Raw genomic sequence first — 17,026 nt, forward strand, 5'->3', positions numbered from 1 at the left:
CCCACTAGCTATAAGCTATTTAAATACTGCTTACAGAAACTATCAAAGGATAGCCATCATCGTGTAAGCAGCATACACTTAAATAAGAGATGGAAGCTTAACATACAGAGTGCTATCTTTTTTATTCACTCTTAAGCTAAAAGTCTATTTCTAGATGTTTTTCCCTCTTGTACACTTCGTTTTATTAGCAAATCCCTGAGAAGAATGGCTTACCTTAGTCCTAAGACTCAAATCCATCTTTACCTTGACTAATCTGGAAGTAACAAAGTTCATAAATCTCTGTCAGATGCAATGACACAAAGCCAATCACAAAGACTGTTCTTCTTAAGGTACTTCTTGGTAAGATATTTTTAATATATTTTAGAGAACTATTTCTCAGAAACAACTGTGATTTTATTCTTGAAGCATTCAAAGTAAACAGCATTGCCAAGATTTCTAGTTTTTCCATTGACATTAACCTTCTCCTATAGAAACCGTTCAAAATTTCCAGAATAAAAAATGCTATTTTCTGGCCCATCCGGCATGGCTCAGAGGTTGAGCATTGACCTATGATCCAGGAGATCGCAGTTCAATTTCTGGTCAGGGCACATGTCTGGGTTGTGGGCTCAATCCCCAGTGAGGGGCGCAGGAGGCAGCTAATCAATGACTCTCATTCTTGATGTCTCTATTTCTCTCCCCCTCTCCCTTCTTCTCGCTGAAATCAATTTAAAAAAAAATTCCATCTTCTGCCCTGGCTGGGTAATTCATTTGATTAGAGCATTATCCTGATACGCCAAGGTTGTGGGTTTAATCCCTGATCAGGGCACATACAACAATTAACCAATGAATATATAAATAAGTGGAACAACAAACCTCTCTCTCTCTCTCTTTCAAATCAATAAATAAAAAACTTTTTAAAAATTCTACCTTTTACTGGATAACTAAGGTCCAAACCAAACTTCCAGGTTGTCCTCTTAAGTTTCTTGACTTTGGGCACCATCTTGAAGGTAATCCGTGTGATCAGAGAACTCATTGTGTGTTTTTTCAAATGGAGACCATTTAATTAGAACAGGATATGTAACTAAGGGATGTAAATGTGAAAGAGAATTGCTTCTTGGCACTTTTTCAGCATTCAAAATCTTTAATAAGAAGACAGGATCTGGGGTTAGTTTTTATAGCCATAGCTGGACCGTGCCTCCAGCACACTGGAACTCCCAGCCCTCAGAGAGCACGCTGGGTTCACACTCGGTGCTCCCTGGCCCTTGTGTGAAAGCCTATACATCTCTTGGCTCTCAAGAACCAGAAAGTAGGATGGTGCAACAGCCTTTGAGGGAGTCCAGGGCCCGCAGGTCCAAAATGAGGATCTTGCCTCTTGCCCTGGCCTTGAGGAGTCAGCTCCTGTGGTTGCTCACACACAGTGCATACACCTTCATTTTGGGCACCTCCTGTACATGCATGTCATGGGTTGTCATCTCTACAACCACAGTGGAAGCTTCATCCTGGCCAGGAAACTTCATCCTCCGGATCATCAGGGAAAGAAACAGACGTGACTGGTTGGTGCTGCTTATGAATAAATTCTTGCGCACCACTTGGTTGAAGGTGGAATTGGTTCCTACGATCATAATAAACCTGTACATCTTGACCAACAGCCTTAGGTAGATGTCCTGGCTCTTGGGCTATTTTTGCCTAACCTTTCAGTCTTTGTTGTGGCTGACCTGAACTCCCATAATTGTGCCTCCCGCTCTACCAGGTCCAGAAAGAGAGAGCTACTTGGCACTTTCAAGGTCATCTGAGGTTAATGGCAGTAGCTCACAAACAGAAAAAAGGCAAGAGAGAAAAAAGGGAATAAAGTAAGAGCTGTGTATGTTTTTAAGGAAGATGATACAACTAATGTTTTGAGGGTGAAAGAATTGGCCAGGCTGGAAAAAGCTAGAAGTGAGACACCACTTTGAATCACAGGAAAAAAGGAAGGGGGTGAATGTCCAACATCTAGATACACAGGTCAGTCATCTATCTAGATTCCAGGAGATTAGGCCAGAAACAAATCCAGAAAACAGATCTGAGGCAGTTAAGTCCCAGGGAAAAGGTGGGACAAATGTTCAAAGCTGGGTTGAAGATTCAGGGTATCAGTTCCAATAGAGGCCAAGGCAGGGGTCAAAATGTGAGACTCTAGTTAGAGCCCAAACTCAGGGAACACAGAGGCCACACTTTTAGCCAGATCCAAGACATGTAACACTCATTAGTTCTTTAAACCAGGATTGGCTCCAGACTGTGGATGAAAGTTGGGGTGAGTAGGGAGCACAGTGAGGGGAAGGAACCAAGCAAAAACTACAGAGGCTGAACCAGAGTCAGAGATGTATATACAGAAAGAAAGAAGTCTAAAGTTGATGTGCCAATCCATATGAACACTGAGAAGTGACCCTTAGAAGAAAAAGGTAGAGAAGGTAAATCACTCACAGGGAAAAAAAGGTACACAGGAAAAGACAGGGAGAAGTCTGTGACCACCACCAGGGGGGCACCTCCCGTTCCAAGACAGCTTTGTTGATTTACAGCAGTGATTTTCATCTGGTATGCTGCAGCACACTGGTGTGCCACAAGATTTTTACAAATATTTAAAATATTTTTTCTTACTGATTTCAGAGAGAGGAAGGGAAAGGGAAAGATCAAAACATCAGTGATGAGGGTAGTGGATGGGGGGGGTGGAAGGGGTCAATGGGGGGAAAAGGGGATATCTGTAATATTTTGAACAATAAAAAATAAAATAAATTTCAAACTATGAAAAAAAAAGAAAAAAGAAAAAAAAGAAACATCAGTGATGAGAGAGAGTCATTGATTGGCTGCCTCCTGCATGCCCCCTACTGGGGATGGAGCCTGAAACCCAGGCATATGCCCTGACCGGGAACCTCTTGGTGCATAGGTTGACACTCAACCACTGAGCAATGCCAGCTGGACAAGAATTTTTAAAGCATGCAATACCTGACTATATAGTTAGGGGAACTGACCACTTTTCCCTTAGGTTGTCAAATAAAATGACAACAGCCAACACAACAATAGCAGTATGGTGTGAATGCTCTGCTTTGAACCATAAATATATAGGTCATATAATAGAGTTGCATCTTATTGATCATGTCACATGATAAGGTTAGATATGATTGGTTAATTTTTGGTACCAGAAATCCTTATATACCAGTATAGCCACCTGATTTTTACTTTGGAGCAAAAAGGGTAATTACTATTATTACTATTTTTTGTATATCAATCAAAATTATACCTATTTTTTTGTCAGGTCAGCAAAAAATACATTTTCTGGTATGCCACAGAATTTTAGTAATTAGTTCATGTGTACCATAAGATGAAAAAGACTGAAAACTGCTGATTTGCAGGATTGGGCAATGGCATGAAGGAGGGAAGAGGACAATAGAGTAGTGTTCTAGTGGAGGTAGAAGGATTCAAACATACTAGAGTAACCAAAACTTCAGTTTTCTACTTTCTAGTATTGTTAACGTTCTAGGCACTATTACAAAGCTGGCTAGTAGTGACAATTAAAAGGCCAGGTAAAAAAGGTTAAACAATGATAAAAGATAAGGGCAAGAATGAGAAGCAGAAGGAGAACCAGGAAAAAGAGGATGGGGAAAGAACAGTCAGGATATAATGGATTAGAAACATATGAGCCTGGCTGGCATGGCTCAGTAGTTGAGCATCAGCCTAGGATCCAGGAGATCACAGTTCGATTTCTGGTGAGGGCACATGTTCCCGGGGTGTGCAGGAGGTGAGCATACAGGAGGCAGCGGATCAATGACTTGCTCAGCATTGGTATTTCTCTCTCTCTCTCTTCCTCTCTGAAATCAATAAAGACTTTTTTTTTTTTTTTTTTTTTTAAAGAATGTAAAAGGAAAGCAGAAATCCTTTAATAAAAGAGAGGAAAGTGTGGAAAATCAAACTGATCTGTGAGGAAATGAAAGACGGGAAAAAGTCCAGAAAACATCTAGTTCAGGTTACATGATTAATTCCACAGTGGCTTGTCATCCTTTTACATGTCATCTATTAATAGGGTATCTACATAGTGCTGTGCTTTATAAACACACCAAACTGTAGCCTTTGCTCTTTAGGTGTATGCTAACTTTTGTCAAAGATTAAAATATATGGTAGAATTTGAGGATTAATTTTAAATCATTAAATAGTTCCAGGTAATAAAAGAACAAAACTGTAGAACTTTTGAGCTGTTTCCATGCGGGGGTGAGGTGGGATGGGGTAATATTTTGAGATTAGTTGATACAAAAAAGATACACTTAAAGATACAGTTTCTTTAAGAAGTTGGCTTTTTTTAAAAAAAAATGATGCCTTATAAAAACAAAACAGATTAAAACTACCAGAATAAAGAGAGAGGAAGGTGGGAGAGAAGTACCCACACTCCAAAATCTATCACATAATGTTCATCGCGTTTGTCATTCTCTCCAGACTTTACCCTGCTCAAAGGTAGAAGAGGATCTTTGATTTCACCACCATACACTTTGTGATTGTACATGTCACTCAAAAAATAGTTCATTAATTTGGGGGAAGCATCAGTGGCAATGTCTAAGAGGTGGAATACAGAAATGAGCTAAGGCCCTTTGAGAATTGAGTAGAATGCAATACTAAATACGAAATTGCAGTGATCAGTACAAATATCTAGGCATTCAGAATAGTTTTTCCAAATTTCTAGTCTGTTTTGGAGGTGATTTTTTCCCCTTCAGGCTTAGCAGGATTCTGACATACGGTAGAATATAACATTTCTAAAGTAGAGGCCTCAACGCTCTTTTGGAGTATTCTTTTAGCCTAAGGCGTGTAGGTTTCCTCCCCCACGAGAACATAATCCTCACACTACCTCCCTTTTCCCATCCCCCAGCTTTCTCACTACACAGTACGCAACCTTCCAGGCAGCTTTTCTGCAGCCGGGTAGTTGCAGGGCTTCCAGCCCTTCTTCTTTAGGGCGATCATACGTGTCCGTTTCCGGGGGTGATGGGAGAGGATCGCTCTTTCCGTACCTCTGCTGATTGGTGCTTCTCCTACCCAACCCTCCCCGAAGCACTCCAGCCTCCATCCTACTGGGTTCCAGTTTAACCAGACCCATCCACTTTCTTCCCTCAGAGAAAAGAGCCACTTTAGAGTTCCTTAGAGCTTCTTGGATGGGATAAAAGTGTTAAAGAACACGAGGAAACCACTTAATTTCTCTAGGCCTTAGATTTCTCCGGTCACAGCCCACTGGTTCTGCTGTATTATCAGCTCCAATAACTGAATTCCCACACGTGCGTCTTTCTGGACCTAGCCTCTACGGAAACCACCACCCAGCGGGCCCTTTAAAAGGTTGCAACCACTAAGGCCAAGTGGGGGGTGGGAGAGAGACCTTTATTGTCCCTACTCATCAAAGTCCTTAAACTCCACAGTCCCAGACACCTGAGAAGCGAGGTGCTCCCTTCTCCTCACTCCTTCCTAGGAGCGCTCAGTTCCCTCTCCCCTCCCCCTCTCTCCCAGCGCAGCTGTCCGGGGCCGGGGTGGGGGCGGGGTTGTTGTTGTGGTAGGGCAGCCCCGCCTCCTCCTCGTGGCGGCCCCTCCCCCGGGCCCTCGCTCGGCCCCCTCCCCGCCCCCAGCCCCATCTGTTTTCGCTGGCTGTGAGATGATTACATTGTACCGGGCTGGGGGCGGCTACAGCCGCAACCACAGCGGTAGCCGCAGCCGCGGGATGGGACTACGGTGCGGAACCCGCGGGCAGCCGGAGCAGCAGCCGCCTCAGTGACTCGAGTCCGAGCCGCCGCCCCCCGCGCGCTCGCCCGCCCGCCCTCAGCTCATGCACACGCCAAGCGGCGGCAGCCGCGGGAGAAGCAGCCGCCCCCGCCCCCGCCCCCGCCCCCGCCGGAGTTGCTGAGGCGGGAGTCCCGGCGGGCGGGCGTCGTGGGGCCGCAAAGAGCGCGTCGAGCGCGGAGCCGGCGCTCCCGCCGCCACCGCCGCGGCCGGGAGATGTGCCCAGAGGAAGGCGGTGAGGCCGGGCTGGGGGAGCTCCGCTCCTGGTGGGAAGTCCCGGCCATCGCGCACTTCTGCTCGCTCTTTCGCACGGCGTTCCGCCTGCCCGACTTTGAGATCGAGGTGAGTGGCTGCGCGCAGCGCCCCTTTTCTCCTGCCCTTCGGGGCGTCCGGAATTGCACGCGGGAGGGAGCGGGCGCTGCAGACGTGGCCAGGCGTCCGCCCCCAACAGAGGGCTAGGCGGGGGCATGCGGCGTGGACCCGCCGGAGGGCAGGAGTCGGGGCGCGGGACGTTGGCGGGCGGCCGCCGCGCGCACCGCGCCTGCTCCGGCGAGGCGGAGCAGGGGGTGGGAGGGCGGAGGGAACTCGCTTTTGTGGGAGTGGGACCGCCGTTCTCCTCCGGCTTCAGGAGCTCCCTCTTGGGGCGGTGGAAGCAGCGAGCCAGCGGCTGCGGCGGGACGGGGTGTCGGGCGGGGCCGCTGTGCCGGGCGAGACTCGCCCCCACCTCTGCGTCCCCGAGTTCACCGGGTTGGGCTAACTCGGGGCCCCGGGGCTGCCGAGGGAAAGTTTAGGTCTCCGTTATTTAATAGCGCCTTTCCCCTCGGAACGGACGGCCCTCTTTATGCGGGGATCTCGAGAGCTCTTGGAGTCGATTTCGCCACCATTATCCCAACGGGCGATCGTGGAGTAGAAGGATGGCTCTCTGGCCAGGCCGAAGGTGCTTTCACACCCGAGGCTTTGTGATAGCCGCACTCAAACCAGGGATCCGAGCAGCTGGGTTGGTGGCGGGAGTGTGAGGAACGGAAGGTACAAGATCGCCAAAACGAGCAGCTAGCCCACCAGCATCCTCTTTTATTTTTGTTTTTGGAAGGGGGTGTGAAATATTTGATTGGTTGGCAGGTTGAATTGCTTGCCCGCCTGTAGCAATATGCATAGTGACTTACTACCTTTTGCCTTTGGAGAAAGATAAATGGAAACTGTTGGTCAGGGTTTTTTTTTTTCTTTTCAGTTCTGCCATTGAGTTCACCGATGGAGTAATCAAAATAAGAATCACCCGTTTGGAGGTGCAAATCGTGGTGGTTGTCTCCCAACCCCCACCTATCTTACTTTCTGCCGTTTTAGAATTGATTTTAATTCATTTATTCCTCAGATTTTTGCCTCACCTTTAGTTTTAGATTCTGTGGTATTTGCGCAAATATCATTTGCTACTCAAGAATGAAGAGTGGGAACTTGCTCTTGTTGCAGAGTTAATGATATCAGGAAAATAAAAAGATCAAAAGCGTAGGGTGGAAGAATGAAGAGGAATGTAGGCTGATAAACTAGGACCATTCACTGCTTTTTGGCAATTCTTATTTCCTTAAACTCATTAAAACAATGTGATTAAATTGTATACCACTTCTGTTTTTTAGGAGGATGTAATAAGTTGGGTATTTTAGGTAGCACCATAGTGTTTATTTTCAAAGTTTGGACGTGACTGTAAAAAGCATGCTTTTTACTAAAAATTTCAGTGGGACAACTGTTTATATTGGCTAAAGAACAGAAACAGGGCCACAGAAATGAAAGGCTTGGGAATGCTAAAAGTCAAGAGGTTTAACAATTATTGTGGTAATCCTGTGTTTTGTTTTAGTTGGTATAAAATCGTGAGTAGTTTATATCCTGGTGCTCAAAATGGTGGCTGTTGTGGGAGGTGTTGCCTGCGACGATGCCATCTTGGGTGCTGGTAAACTTGCCTCCACCCCATTTTCTTCCTTGCAAGATAATTAAACAGGTGATTTTTAAGGTCTCATTCTACAAACTACTGTGGAAAAACTCATCTTTCAAAATCCATATATTCCCAGTTTGTTGATGGAAAAATAGAGGTAACTAATTTTGCCTTAAGTAGTTGTTGCAGATATCCAGTGTAATCTGTAAATAACTTATGTTCTAAGAAATAAATTTGTGGTTTCTAAGCACTGTCTGGTTTAATTCCTAAAGGAAATGTAAGCTGATCAAAGAGGTAAAATTTGTATGTATAATAAAAGAAAAATCAGTTACAGGTGAGTAATGAGGCTATTTGAGATGACTTTTTCTGGGAAATGACACTTGTTGGTAAAGTGTATGCTATATGAAATACATGCAACAGGAATGAATATTTGGACTCCATTTTGGTAACTATTCATACCTGTTTTTATTTGGAGATGTTCAGTAGATGGATAACAAGTGATAGTGACTTTTTACTCTGCAGTTCTTGTATAATCCTGATTTCTCATGTAAAGTGTGTTTTGAAATGGTTAATGTAAAATTTAACTTGAAGTTTTCAGTAGTTACCAGAAATTAAAAATTAAAATTTTATTTTTAGGCTTCTAGCAAAGTGGACTCAGTGACAGTGCAGAACTCATCGAAAACACTGTTATCAGTTTTGATTCTCTAAGTATAAATAAATTTATTTTAATTTTGCTTAGGTGATTTTTTTAACCTAATCGTTCATTGTCCTGAGAATTCAAGAAAGAATCCCTTGGTTAGAATTTGATGCATTGGAAGACTCTTCTTTTAAAAAAAAGAAAACAATTCTAATGCTGAGTTGTACCTTGTTAGGCCAACTGAAAAGGCCCTACAGTTTTAATTTATGGCAACCTTAAAAGATAGAAGTGATGACTAGTACTAGTACCAAGTGGTAGAAGTTGGATATCAGCTTTTAGGTAGCCAGTTTTCACCTGTGGGAAAGATCTCATTTTTACCTTGGAGACCACCAAGCTGAGCCCATGGATTTATAAAAAATTTAGGAAGCCGAATCCTCAAGGACTTGGCTTCTATTTAAAGTGAAATAATCTTTTAGAGAGTGAAGGGCTGGCAGGATTCTTGATGCAATTCTGCAAGAGGTCAAGACCTCCCACTTAGAGAACTGGTCCCCAAAGCATGGATATTATTTTTGCATGTAAAAAAACTTTGTTAATCAACCTTGAATGTATAGGATTTCTTCAGAAGAGTCAATATTCTTGATTCTTGTTTTGGGGATATGTTTAAGGCCCTGTATGTTGCTGCCCACCCCCCAAATTGGTGTTCTGTAATCATCAGATAAAAAACCTGAATGTATAGGTAATGCTTTAAGTTGCTCAAAATTTCTGGTTTTAATAGTAATACATATACATATATAAAACTTGAAAATTAAAGCAAAATATAGGTAATGTAATTAAAGCCACCATAATCCCACCACTCAGAGATAAAAGCTGTTAACATTAGACCCCACCACTCGGATAAAAACTATTAATTGTAAACAAATTAAGAGATCACCAAATATTCTCACAATGTATTTGTGTCATATCAGGTGTTCTTTTTATTTTTCAGGTGAAGCTATTGAGGTATAGTTGGACAACAGTGGATTAATGACACTGCATTCAGTAGTTGGTATTGATTTTCCCAAAGATTTAATACTGATTTTTCTTTTTCCTAGCCAGATTATTTTTACAGTGAATAAATAGTGTGTGTTAATTGACCGAAGTAAGGTAGGGGAGGATAGAGTCATTTTAAATAATCTGCTCTGGAGTTAATCATGATGGGTGTGGGGTTGGGAGCAGAAATTTCATCACATTTTCCACGTTTCTCTTCTAGAGAGGAGACCTTGGTGTCTCTAGGTGACTATTTGAAAATGGTCATGTAAAATTATCTGAATGGTGTGTATATAGTATAGCATCATGATAAAAATAATCTCGTCTTGCCTACTTTTTTTCCTGAGCTTCCTGCCTTTGAGCACTGAAACCTTTGCTTTCTTTGTATCTCCTTCCTGGTTGTGGTTGTGTGTGATTAAAGTCCTCAATTAGCATGATGATCTGGGGGAAGTATCTTTTCTTCAGATTCTGAATTCTACTCTTGGTGTTTCCTTGGATCCAACCTCTTAGTTAAGACCACCAAGGCATGAATTATGCATGAAAATAAGGAATAAAAATTGCTGAGGGTACATCAGTCATATCAGTGGTTCCTAAGCGTGAGGCCTGTGGATGGGCTATAGGAGTTTTGTGTTGGGGGGGTGTGTGTGTGTATGTGTATACACATACACATACACACACACACATATACACACATTGCTGGAGGAGAGAGGCTATTGCTTTCATCAAATTCTGAAAAGGGTCCCCAGCCATACAAAGGTTAAGAGGCCTTGAACTACATGAAAGAATTAAGTTGGCCCTGAATAGGAGAATTGGAAGCCTAGTTTCATGACACAAGATGCACTGGATAAGGAGTTAGGAAACTTGAACTCTTATTATAATTGTGCAGGTCACAATACCCTAGTGATAAATGACACTTGTATAGTAGCACTTTGTACATTTTCCAAAAGTTACCTCATTTTATCCTTAGCCATCCTTAACCATCACTATGAGGTAGGAGTTATCTTAATTTTACAGATGAAGAAAATGAAAGTTTAGAGAGGCTAAGTTGCTTGCACACAGGCTTTCACCTGGATCTCAGGTTCTTTAATACCAAAATCTATGCTGTTGCTACTACCTTACACTGTTTCTACTTCAGTTTTTATTATTTATAAAATGATGGGCTAGACCTAAGTAATGATCAAGATTCCACAGTGCAAATCTAGAGTTCTTTGGTTCTTAATAATGTGGGATACAGAAGATTGTTTTAAAACTAATGCTTAATTTAATACAGAAGAACAAGTTCACAATTTTGTTTGTTTCAGCAGATATTTATTTAGCATTTACTATGTGCTAGGCATAGTGTACTAGGTGCTGAAAATACAGATGTGAACATAACATGGAAATACTTGCCCTCTTTTTAGCAAGAGACCGACACTAAACAAATTGTATCTCAGAGGGTGACAAGAAATCAAGTAAGGTAGAGGCATAGCCAAGTTGAGGGGGTGGGTTGTTGCAATTTAAAATAGGGTGATAAAGCTAGGCCGGGCGTGGCTCAGCGGTTGAGTGTTGACCTAGCATCCAGGAGATAACAGTTCGATTCCCAGTCAGGGCACATGCTGGGGTTGCGGGCTCTATCGCCAGTTGGGGGCGTGCAGGGGGCAGCTGATCAATGATAAGTCTCTCATCATTGGTATTTCTGTCTGTTTTCCTTTCCCTCTTCTCTCTGAAGTCAATAAAGATATATTTTAAAAATAAAATAGGGTGATAAGGTGTTGCCTCGCTGTGAGAAGATGGTATTTGAGCAGGCCTGGAGGTAATTGATTTAAAGCGATTTAAAAATAAGTGGTTTGTCATACGGATCTACTTAATGTAAGATACCACATAATAAATGTCTTCTACAGGTTCAGGATCTGCTCCTTCTCTGACAAGAAAAGCCCAGGAACAGGATGTGAATTATAGAGGGGCAAATCTTTATGCAGTTTGAAATCCTGAAAGGGGAGAATGTTCTGTCAGAGTGGTCACTCTCCAAAAGTGAATACTAGATCATTTTCTGTTTATACCAACATCTTGAAAGGGAAGTCTCTTACTTGTTTTTTCTTTTTATTTTTTTCCTGCTTTGTCAAAGCTTCAAAGGGGTAGTTGGGAGCTACTACAGTTGTAGAAAGGGCAGTACCCTCTCCTCTGAAGGGCAGCCTATGTTAGCATCTGGCTTGCTTTATGACAGAAGTTTAAATGAGTCTTAATTCTCTGAAACACAGGATAGCCTAAAATAAAACTTGCCTGCATTTGGTACAACCGACCATCTGCCCTTTGATCAGGAGTGGCTCAGTGCTGGATTCTTGCGATTTGTTACGGGTAAGAAAGAGGAGTACTACCAGAATGCTGGAAAACCCAAGTGCAAAACCTGGTTTATGTGAAAATTCAGTGTGGACAGAGCCAAGGTGGACAGAACTGCATGGCTTCTAACTATATGGTCTTATATCTAGTTGATGTGATTCAACATATTTTCAGCCCTGGCTGGTGTGTGCAGTGGTTAGAGTGTTGGTCCAAGCACGGAACACTCTTGGGTTCCTTTCCTGGTCAAGGGCATGTGCCTGGGTTGAAGGTTGGGTCTCCTCCCTGGTCGGGGAGCATGTGGGAGGCAACCAGTCAATGTGTGGATGTTTGTCTCTCTCACATCAATGCTTCTCTCTTTCTCTCCTCCTGCCCCTCCCACTCTCCCCTACCACCACCCTCCCTCTCTCCCTCCCACTCTCAGAATCTGTGGAAAAAATATCCTCAGGTGAGGATTAACAAGCAACAACAACAAAAGACTATTTTCAGAAGGGATCACAGGAGTCAGAAACCTGGATTTTGGGTCCACCTCTGTCATTAACTTGAGTTGTGATCTTAGGAAGATCACTTTTGGTTTCAAATGCCCCGTCTATAAAATGGGAATTTTAAACTAGATGATACCTAGTTTTTTCCTAGGTCTCAAAGTCTATGATTTTAGGAATGTTTCTCAGCATGTGTAGCGCTAGTAACTGATTTCAGAAAAATCACTGACCTCTCACTAGTTGGGATCAAGGTTATGAGCTATGTTAGGATCTGTGTTTCACAAATTAATTTTGTACCAAATGAAAGCTGCAGAACCATACTTGGTGTATTTGTGATTTATATGAATTTGTCTTTCTGTGGAAATCTTATCTGCAAATGCACTTTGAAATTAGCTTTTTTTAAGGCTTGAAGATTGACATTCTCGGTCTCTCCAAGGTCTTCAACCTGAGCTAAGACTTTGAGGTAATGCAGAATTCTGGAGGATGAAGTTCATGAATTATGTTATATTCCCGTTACTTTTGTTTCTTATATTGAGCATGATTTATACTTAGAGCTTGGAATGAAATCCAGTTACAGCTTTTAGCTTGTTTCTTTCATTTGATACTGCACCCTCTTCAGAGATCTGTTTTACCTTTCCTCTGAATTTTCATATTTCATTGGATGCTGTTCCTTGGATGCTTTTATTATACCTTCTTTACATTAGCCTCTAACAAATACTGATCAGTTTATATTGGAAAACTTGGGCAAGTTTTTTTCAGTAGTTCTTATGATTAAGAAAGGAATTGCTGGATGTTTGAGCTCAGGATTCTGTAGGTTTCTTTAGTGCTCAGGGTTTCTCAGCCTCAGCACTATTGATATTTTTGGACCAAGTAAATATTTGCTTTGGGAAGCTGTCATGTATTTTAAGGTGTTTAGCAGCATCCCTGTCCTCTGTTGTCTAGGTGCCAGTAGCAATCCCAGTTACGACAGATAAGAATGTCTTCAGACATTGCCAAATATCTCTTGCGGGGCCAAGATTGTCCTGCTTAACAATCATTCCTTTAGCCCAGCCATTGTGGCTCAGTTGGTTGAGCCTCGTCCCATGCACCAGGATTTCTGGGGCTTGATAACAGGTCAGGGCACAACCTCAGTAGGGGATGTCCAGGAGGTAGCCGACAGATGTTTCTGTCTCTTCCTCTCCCTTCCTCTCTTTGAAATCAATAAAAACATAAAAAAATAAAATAAAAAAATCACTCCTTTAGGGTGTAAGTAGGGAAGACTTAAGTGTTGGTCATTGTATAGAAAATACACTGTATGTATAGGAAGTAGATGAGTTTTTCCTTCTGATAGTGATTCTTTCCTAAATGCAAACTTTTAATATTTTTGTTAATAGAAATTGATGGAAATTAAAGTTGCTCCCAGATGTGCTATTATTAGCAATTGCACACCTTGGGAAGCATGCAGTTTTTTTTCTTGTGTAGTCATTTAAGGGAAGAAGAGTGATTTGGGAGCAGTGGAGGGGAGGGTGTGAAGCTGACTGGGTCCTATAAAGAAAGCCCTCCCTCAGGCTTGGCGCTCTTATGGAAGAAGGGTATTGCTATACAGACTCATGCTGCTGTTGCCCGTTGGGGCACATGATCTTCTTGACATCTCTTGAGCATTATGCAATGGTGGACTGTTGGGGAGCAGGGGATAGTCATGACCAGGTTGAAAGTTCAGTAAGACCTAAGCTCTGTGTGTGTCCCGGTTCTGGCATGCACATTTGGGACGTATGCAGATATCAAGGTATATAAAGTTTATTATTCCATCAGAATTTTCAATTTAGAACATACCAACCACAGAACCTCTCTTGATGTCGCTCTAAATATTTTAAATGATTTCTCCCATTGGATTTTCCTCTTAGTATGGCAAAATATTTATGGACTTAAATAAATTTTTAGTTCTGAAGAAAAATGTATTGTGATGATGACTTAAGCAGTAATTGTACACTCTGAAGGGCTTTGAATCTTGGAAGAAAGACTAGAACTTTAATGGAATGTTACCACTTATCTGTGGCTTCTGAAGGTGTCTTTTACAGAAAACTGTCCATCTCGAAGTACATCTTTGCCATCTTGGGGTATTTGGTCCCCGTGCCTTATTTTTTGTTCTTTTATCTTTTTGGCTGGGAAGTAAGGCCTGGCTACACTGGGCTTTTTTCCTGTCCCGCTTCATTGTCGTGATACTCTACTGATGTCCTAGGGTTTGTTTGGGCTGTGGTGGAGGAGGGGTAGAATTTCTGGCCTGCATCAGGGTATAATCCCAGAATTTATATAAATAATTGGTGTGAAGGCAGTTACTTCTGCCCCCAAAAGAAGTTTTCTTTTGGAGGGTGATTGACCCTTCAAAGTGATTCTCTTACATGCTGTTTTGTACCTCATTATCCACACACATTTAAAATGTAACACGGTTTATGTAAAAATACTTGGAAGATAGTGTTTCATTCTCCTGTTTCAAGTCCCTGATCTCAGGTGACCTTTGTGGTAGATATTTGGCTGGTTTAAGTGATGTCATGTTCTGGTGAGTTTCACACTGTAATGGTCAGCTCTTAGCTTTTATTCTACAACCCAGACTTGTTAGGAGCTTTGTTGGGTCTTCTTTTCCCCTAGGGTGGGTTTGCTAGAGTAATTGCCTGACTTGGCAATATGTCACTGAGGCATGTGACCACCTGAATTAGATGTGTGAATGGTTGTCACAGCAGACTGTGTACATCCTTCTGTGCCCCTCCTCCCCACCAATAAGTGAAAATAAGGGAAGTAATAGGGTCATGATTACACAAACCACTTCATGTTTTTAATGTTGAACCTTTAAATCACCACCAATTAATAATTCCCGAGAACAGAATAAATTCTTAAAACTGAAAATGCTGTTAAGCGGCCTGGTTGCCTGCAAGAATGTGTTTTTCTCCTGACCAGTTCCTTGTAATGAACACCCTTTCCCTGAGAGAGTGTTCATTGTTTCAGGAACAATGGCACTAAGGACAGTTGATTTGTTTGACAGAACATATGTTAAATTTAAAGGGTCTATTTCTTTAGCAAATCTTTTCTTTCCCTCCATTCCCATTGTGTCTCTTCTTTCTCCCTGAAAGGTTGTGTTTGTAGATTCTTTTAGGTGTGGGAGACAATTTTTATAATCAGTGTCCTGGAGTTCTTTGTTCAGGAGACACTGTTACATGGAAGTGGGGAGGGGGAACAGGAGAGGATGATTTATTTTTTTGAAACTTGCTAGATTAGTTTATTTAAAAATAAAATTTTAATCACAGTTGGCATTCAATATTATATTAGTTTTAGATGTACAACATAGTGGTTAGACATTTATATAACTTATGAAGTTATAAGGCTAGTACCACCTGACACCATACATAGTTAGCACAATATTGTTGACCATATTCCCTGTGCTGTACTTTATATCTCTGTTACTGTTTTGTAACTGCCAGTCTGTACTTCTTAATCTTTTCGCCGTTTTCACCCATCTCACCAATCCCCTTCCCATCTGGCAACCACCAGTTTGTTCTCTGTATTTATGAGCTTGTTTTTGTTTGTTTGCTTGTTTGTGTTCTTTAGACTCCACATTAAGGGAAATCATATGGTATTTGCCTTTGTCTGACTTGGTTTACTTTTAATACCCTCTAGGTCCACCTGTGTTGTTGCAAATCGTGCAATGTCATTCTTTTCCATGTCTGAGTAATACTCCTTTGTATATATGTACTACATCTTTATCAGATTGTCTGTCAGTGGACACTTAGGTTGCTTCCATATCTCAGCTATTGTATATGAAATATCCTTCTATGTCTCTTGTTATATATAGCCTTTGTTTTAAAGTCTAATTTGCCTGATATATTGTTACCCCAGCTTTGTTTTTTTCATTTCCATTTGCATGAAATATCTTTTTCCTCCTTTTTATTTTCAGTCTGTGTGTGTCTTTCGATTTGAAGTCTCATAGGCAGCATATATATGGGTCTTGTTTTCTCAGCCATTTAGCCACTCTATGTCTTTTGATTGAAGCATTTAATCCATTTACATTTAAAGGGATTATTGATAGGTATGTAGTTATTGCCATATTATTCATTTTTCTTTTTCTAAAATCCATTTTACATTTCTTATAATTCTGGTTTGGTGGTGATGTACTCCTTTAACTTTTTCTTGTCTGAGAAGCTCTTAATCTCTCTTTTGATACTAAATGTTAGCCTTGCTGGTAAGTAATCTTGGTTGTGGGGCCTTGCTTTTCATCATTGAGTATTTTGTGTCAGTCACTTCTGTGGCCTATAAAGTTTCTGTTGAGAGATCAGCTGACAGTTGTATAGGAGCACCCTTGTAGGTAACTAACTGCCTTTCTCTTCCTGCTTTTAAGATTCTCTCTTTGTCTTTAACCTTTGGCATTTTAATTATGATGTGGGACTCCTGATGTGGGCCTTTGGGTTCATCTTATTTAGGACTCTCTGTGTTTTTGGGACTTGTGTGTATTATTTCCTTTGCTAGGTTAGGGAAGTTTTCCATTATTATTTCTTCAAGTAAGTTTTCAGTCCCTTACGCTCTCCTTCTGGTACACCTGTGATGGGAATATTGGTACGCTTGATGTTGTCCCAGAAGTCCCTTAACCTGTCCTCTTTTTTAAAAATCCTCACCAGGAATATGTTGTTTTTGTTTTTTGTTTTTTTAAAATATATCTTTATTGATGTCAGAGAGAGGAAAGGAGAGGGAGAGAGAGAGATAGAAACATCAATGATGAGAGAGTCATTGATCGAGCCCACAACCTGGGCATGTGCCCTGACCGGGAATCGAACCCTGATCACCTGGATCTTAGGTCAACACTCAACCGCTGAGCCACGCCCGGCCGGGCAGGAATATGTTTTTATTTATTTTGTGTGTGACAGA

General features: G+C 41.8%; 1 protein-coding gene and 2 pseudogenes across 4 annotated transcripts in view; 2 read left to right on the forward strand and 1 right to left on the reverse strand.

The window, feature by feature from the left end:
- Positions 1-1,144: 1,144 nt before the first annotated feature.
- LOC107537710 (large ribosomal subunit protein eL18 pseudogene) lies at positions 1,145-1,706 on the reverse strand (annotated as a pseudogene).
- A 4,196-nt stretch (positions 1,707-5,902) lies between these two features.
- The window catches only part of CECR2 (CECR2 histone acetyl-lysine reader), a 162,684-nt gene continuing 151,560 nt past the window's right edge, over positions 5,903-17,026 (forward strand). For all 3 annotated transcript variants that reach the window (XM_016213786.2, XM_016213787.2, XM_087814394.1), the window contains exon 1: positions 5,903-6,099. In XM_016213786.2, coding sequence (XP_016069272.1) covers positions 5,974-6,099 — 126 coding nt within the window. In that variant the 5' untranslated portion in view covers positions 5,903-5,973. The remainder of the gene's footprint in view (positions 6,100-17,026) is intronic.
- LOC107537714 (large ribosomal subunit protein eL6 pseudogene) overlaps positions 6,024-17,026 on the forward strand; it is a 43,967-nt pseudogene continuing 32,964 nt past the window's right edge. The window contains exon 1 of the transcript XR_015714046.1: positions 6,024-6,099. The product of XR_015714046.1 is annotated as a large ribosomal subunit protein eL6 pseudogene (transcript). The remainder of the gene's footprint in view (positions 6,100-17,026) is intronic.

This window comes from Miniopterus natalensis, chromosome 2, assembly GCF_054644295.1.
Source record: "Miniopterus natalensis isolate mMinNat1 chromosome 2, mMinNat1.hap1, whole genome shotgun sequence".
NCBI lineage: Eukaryota > Metazoa > Chordata > Mammalia > Chiroptera > Miniopteridae > Miniopterus > Miniopterus natalensis.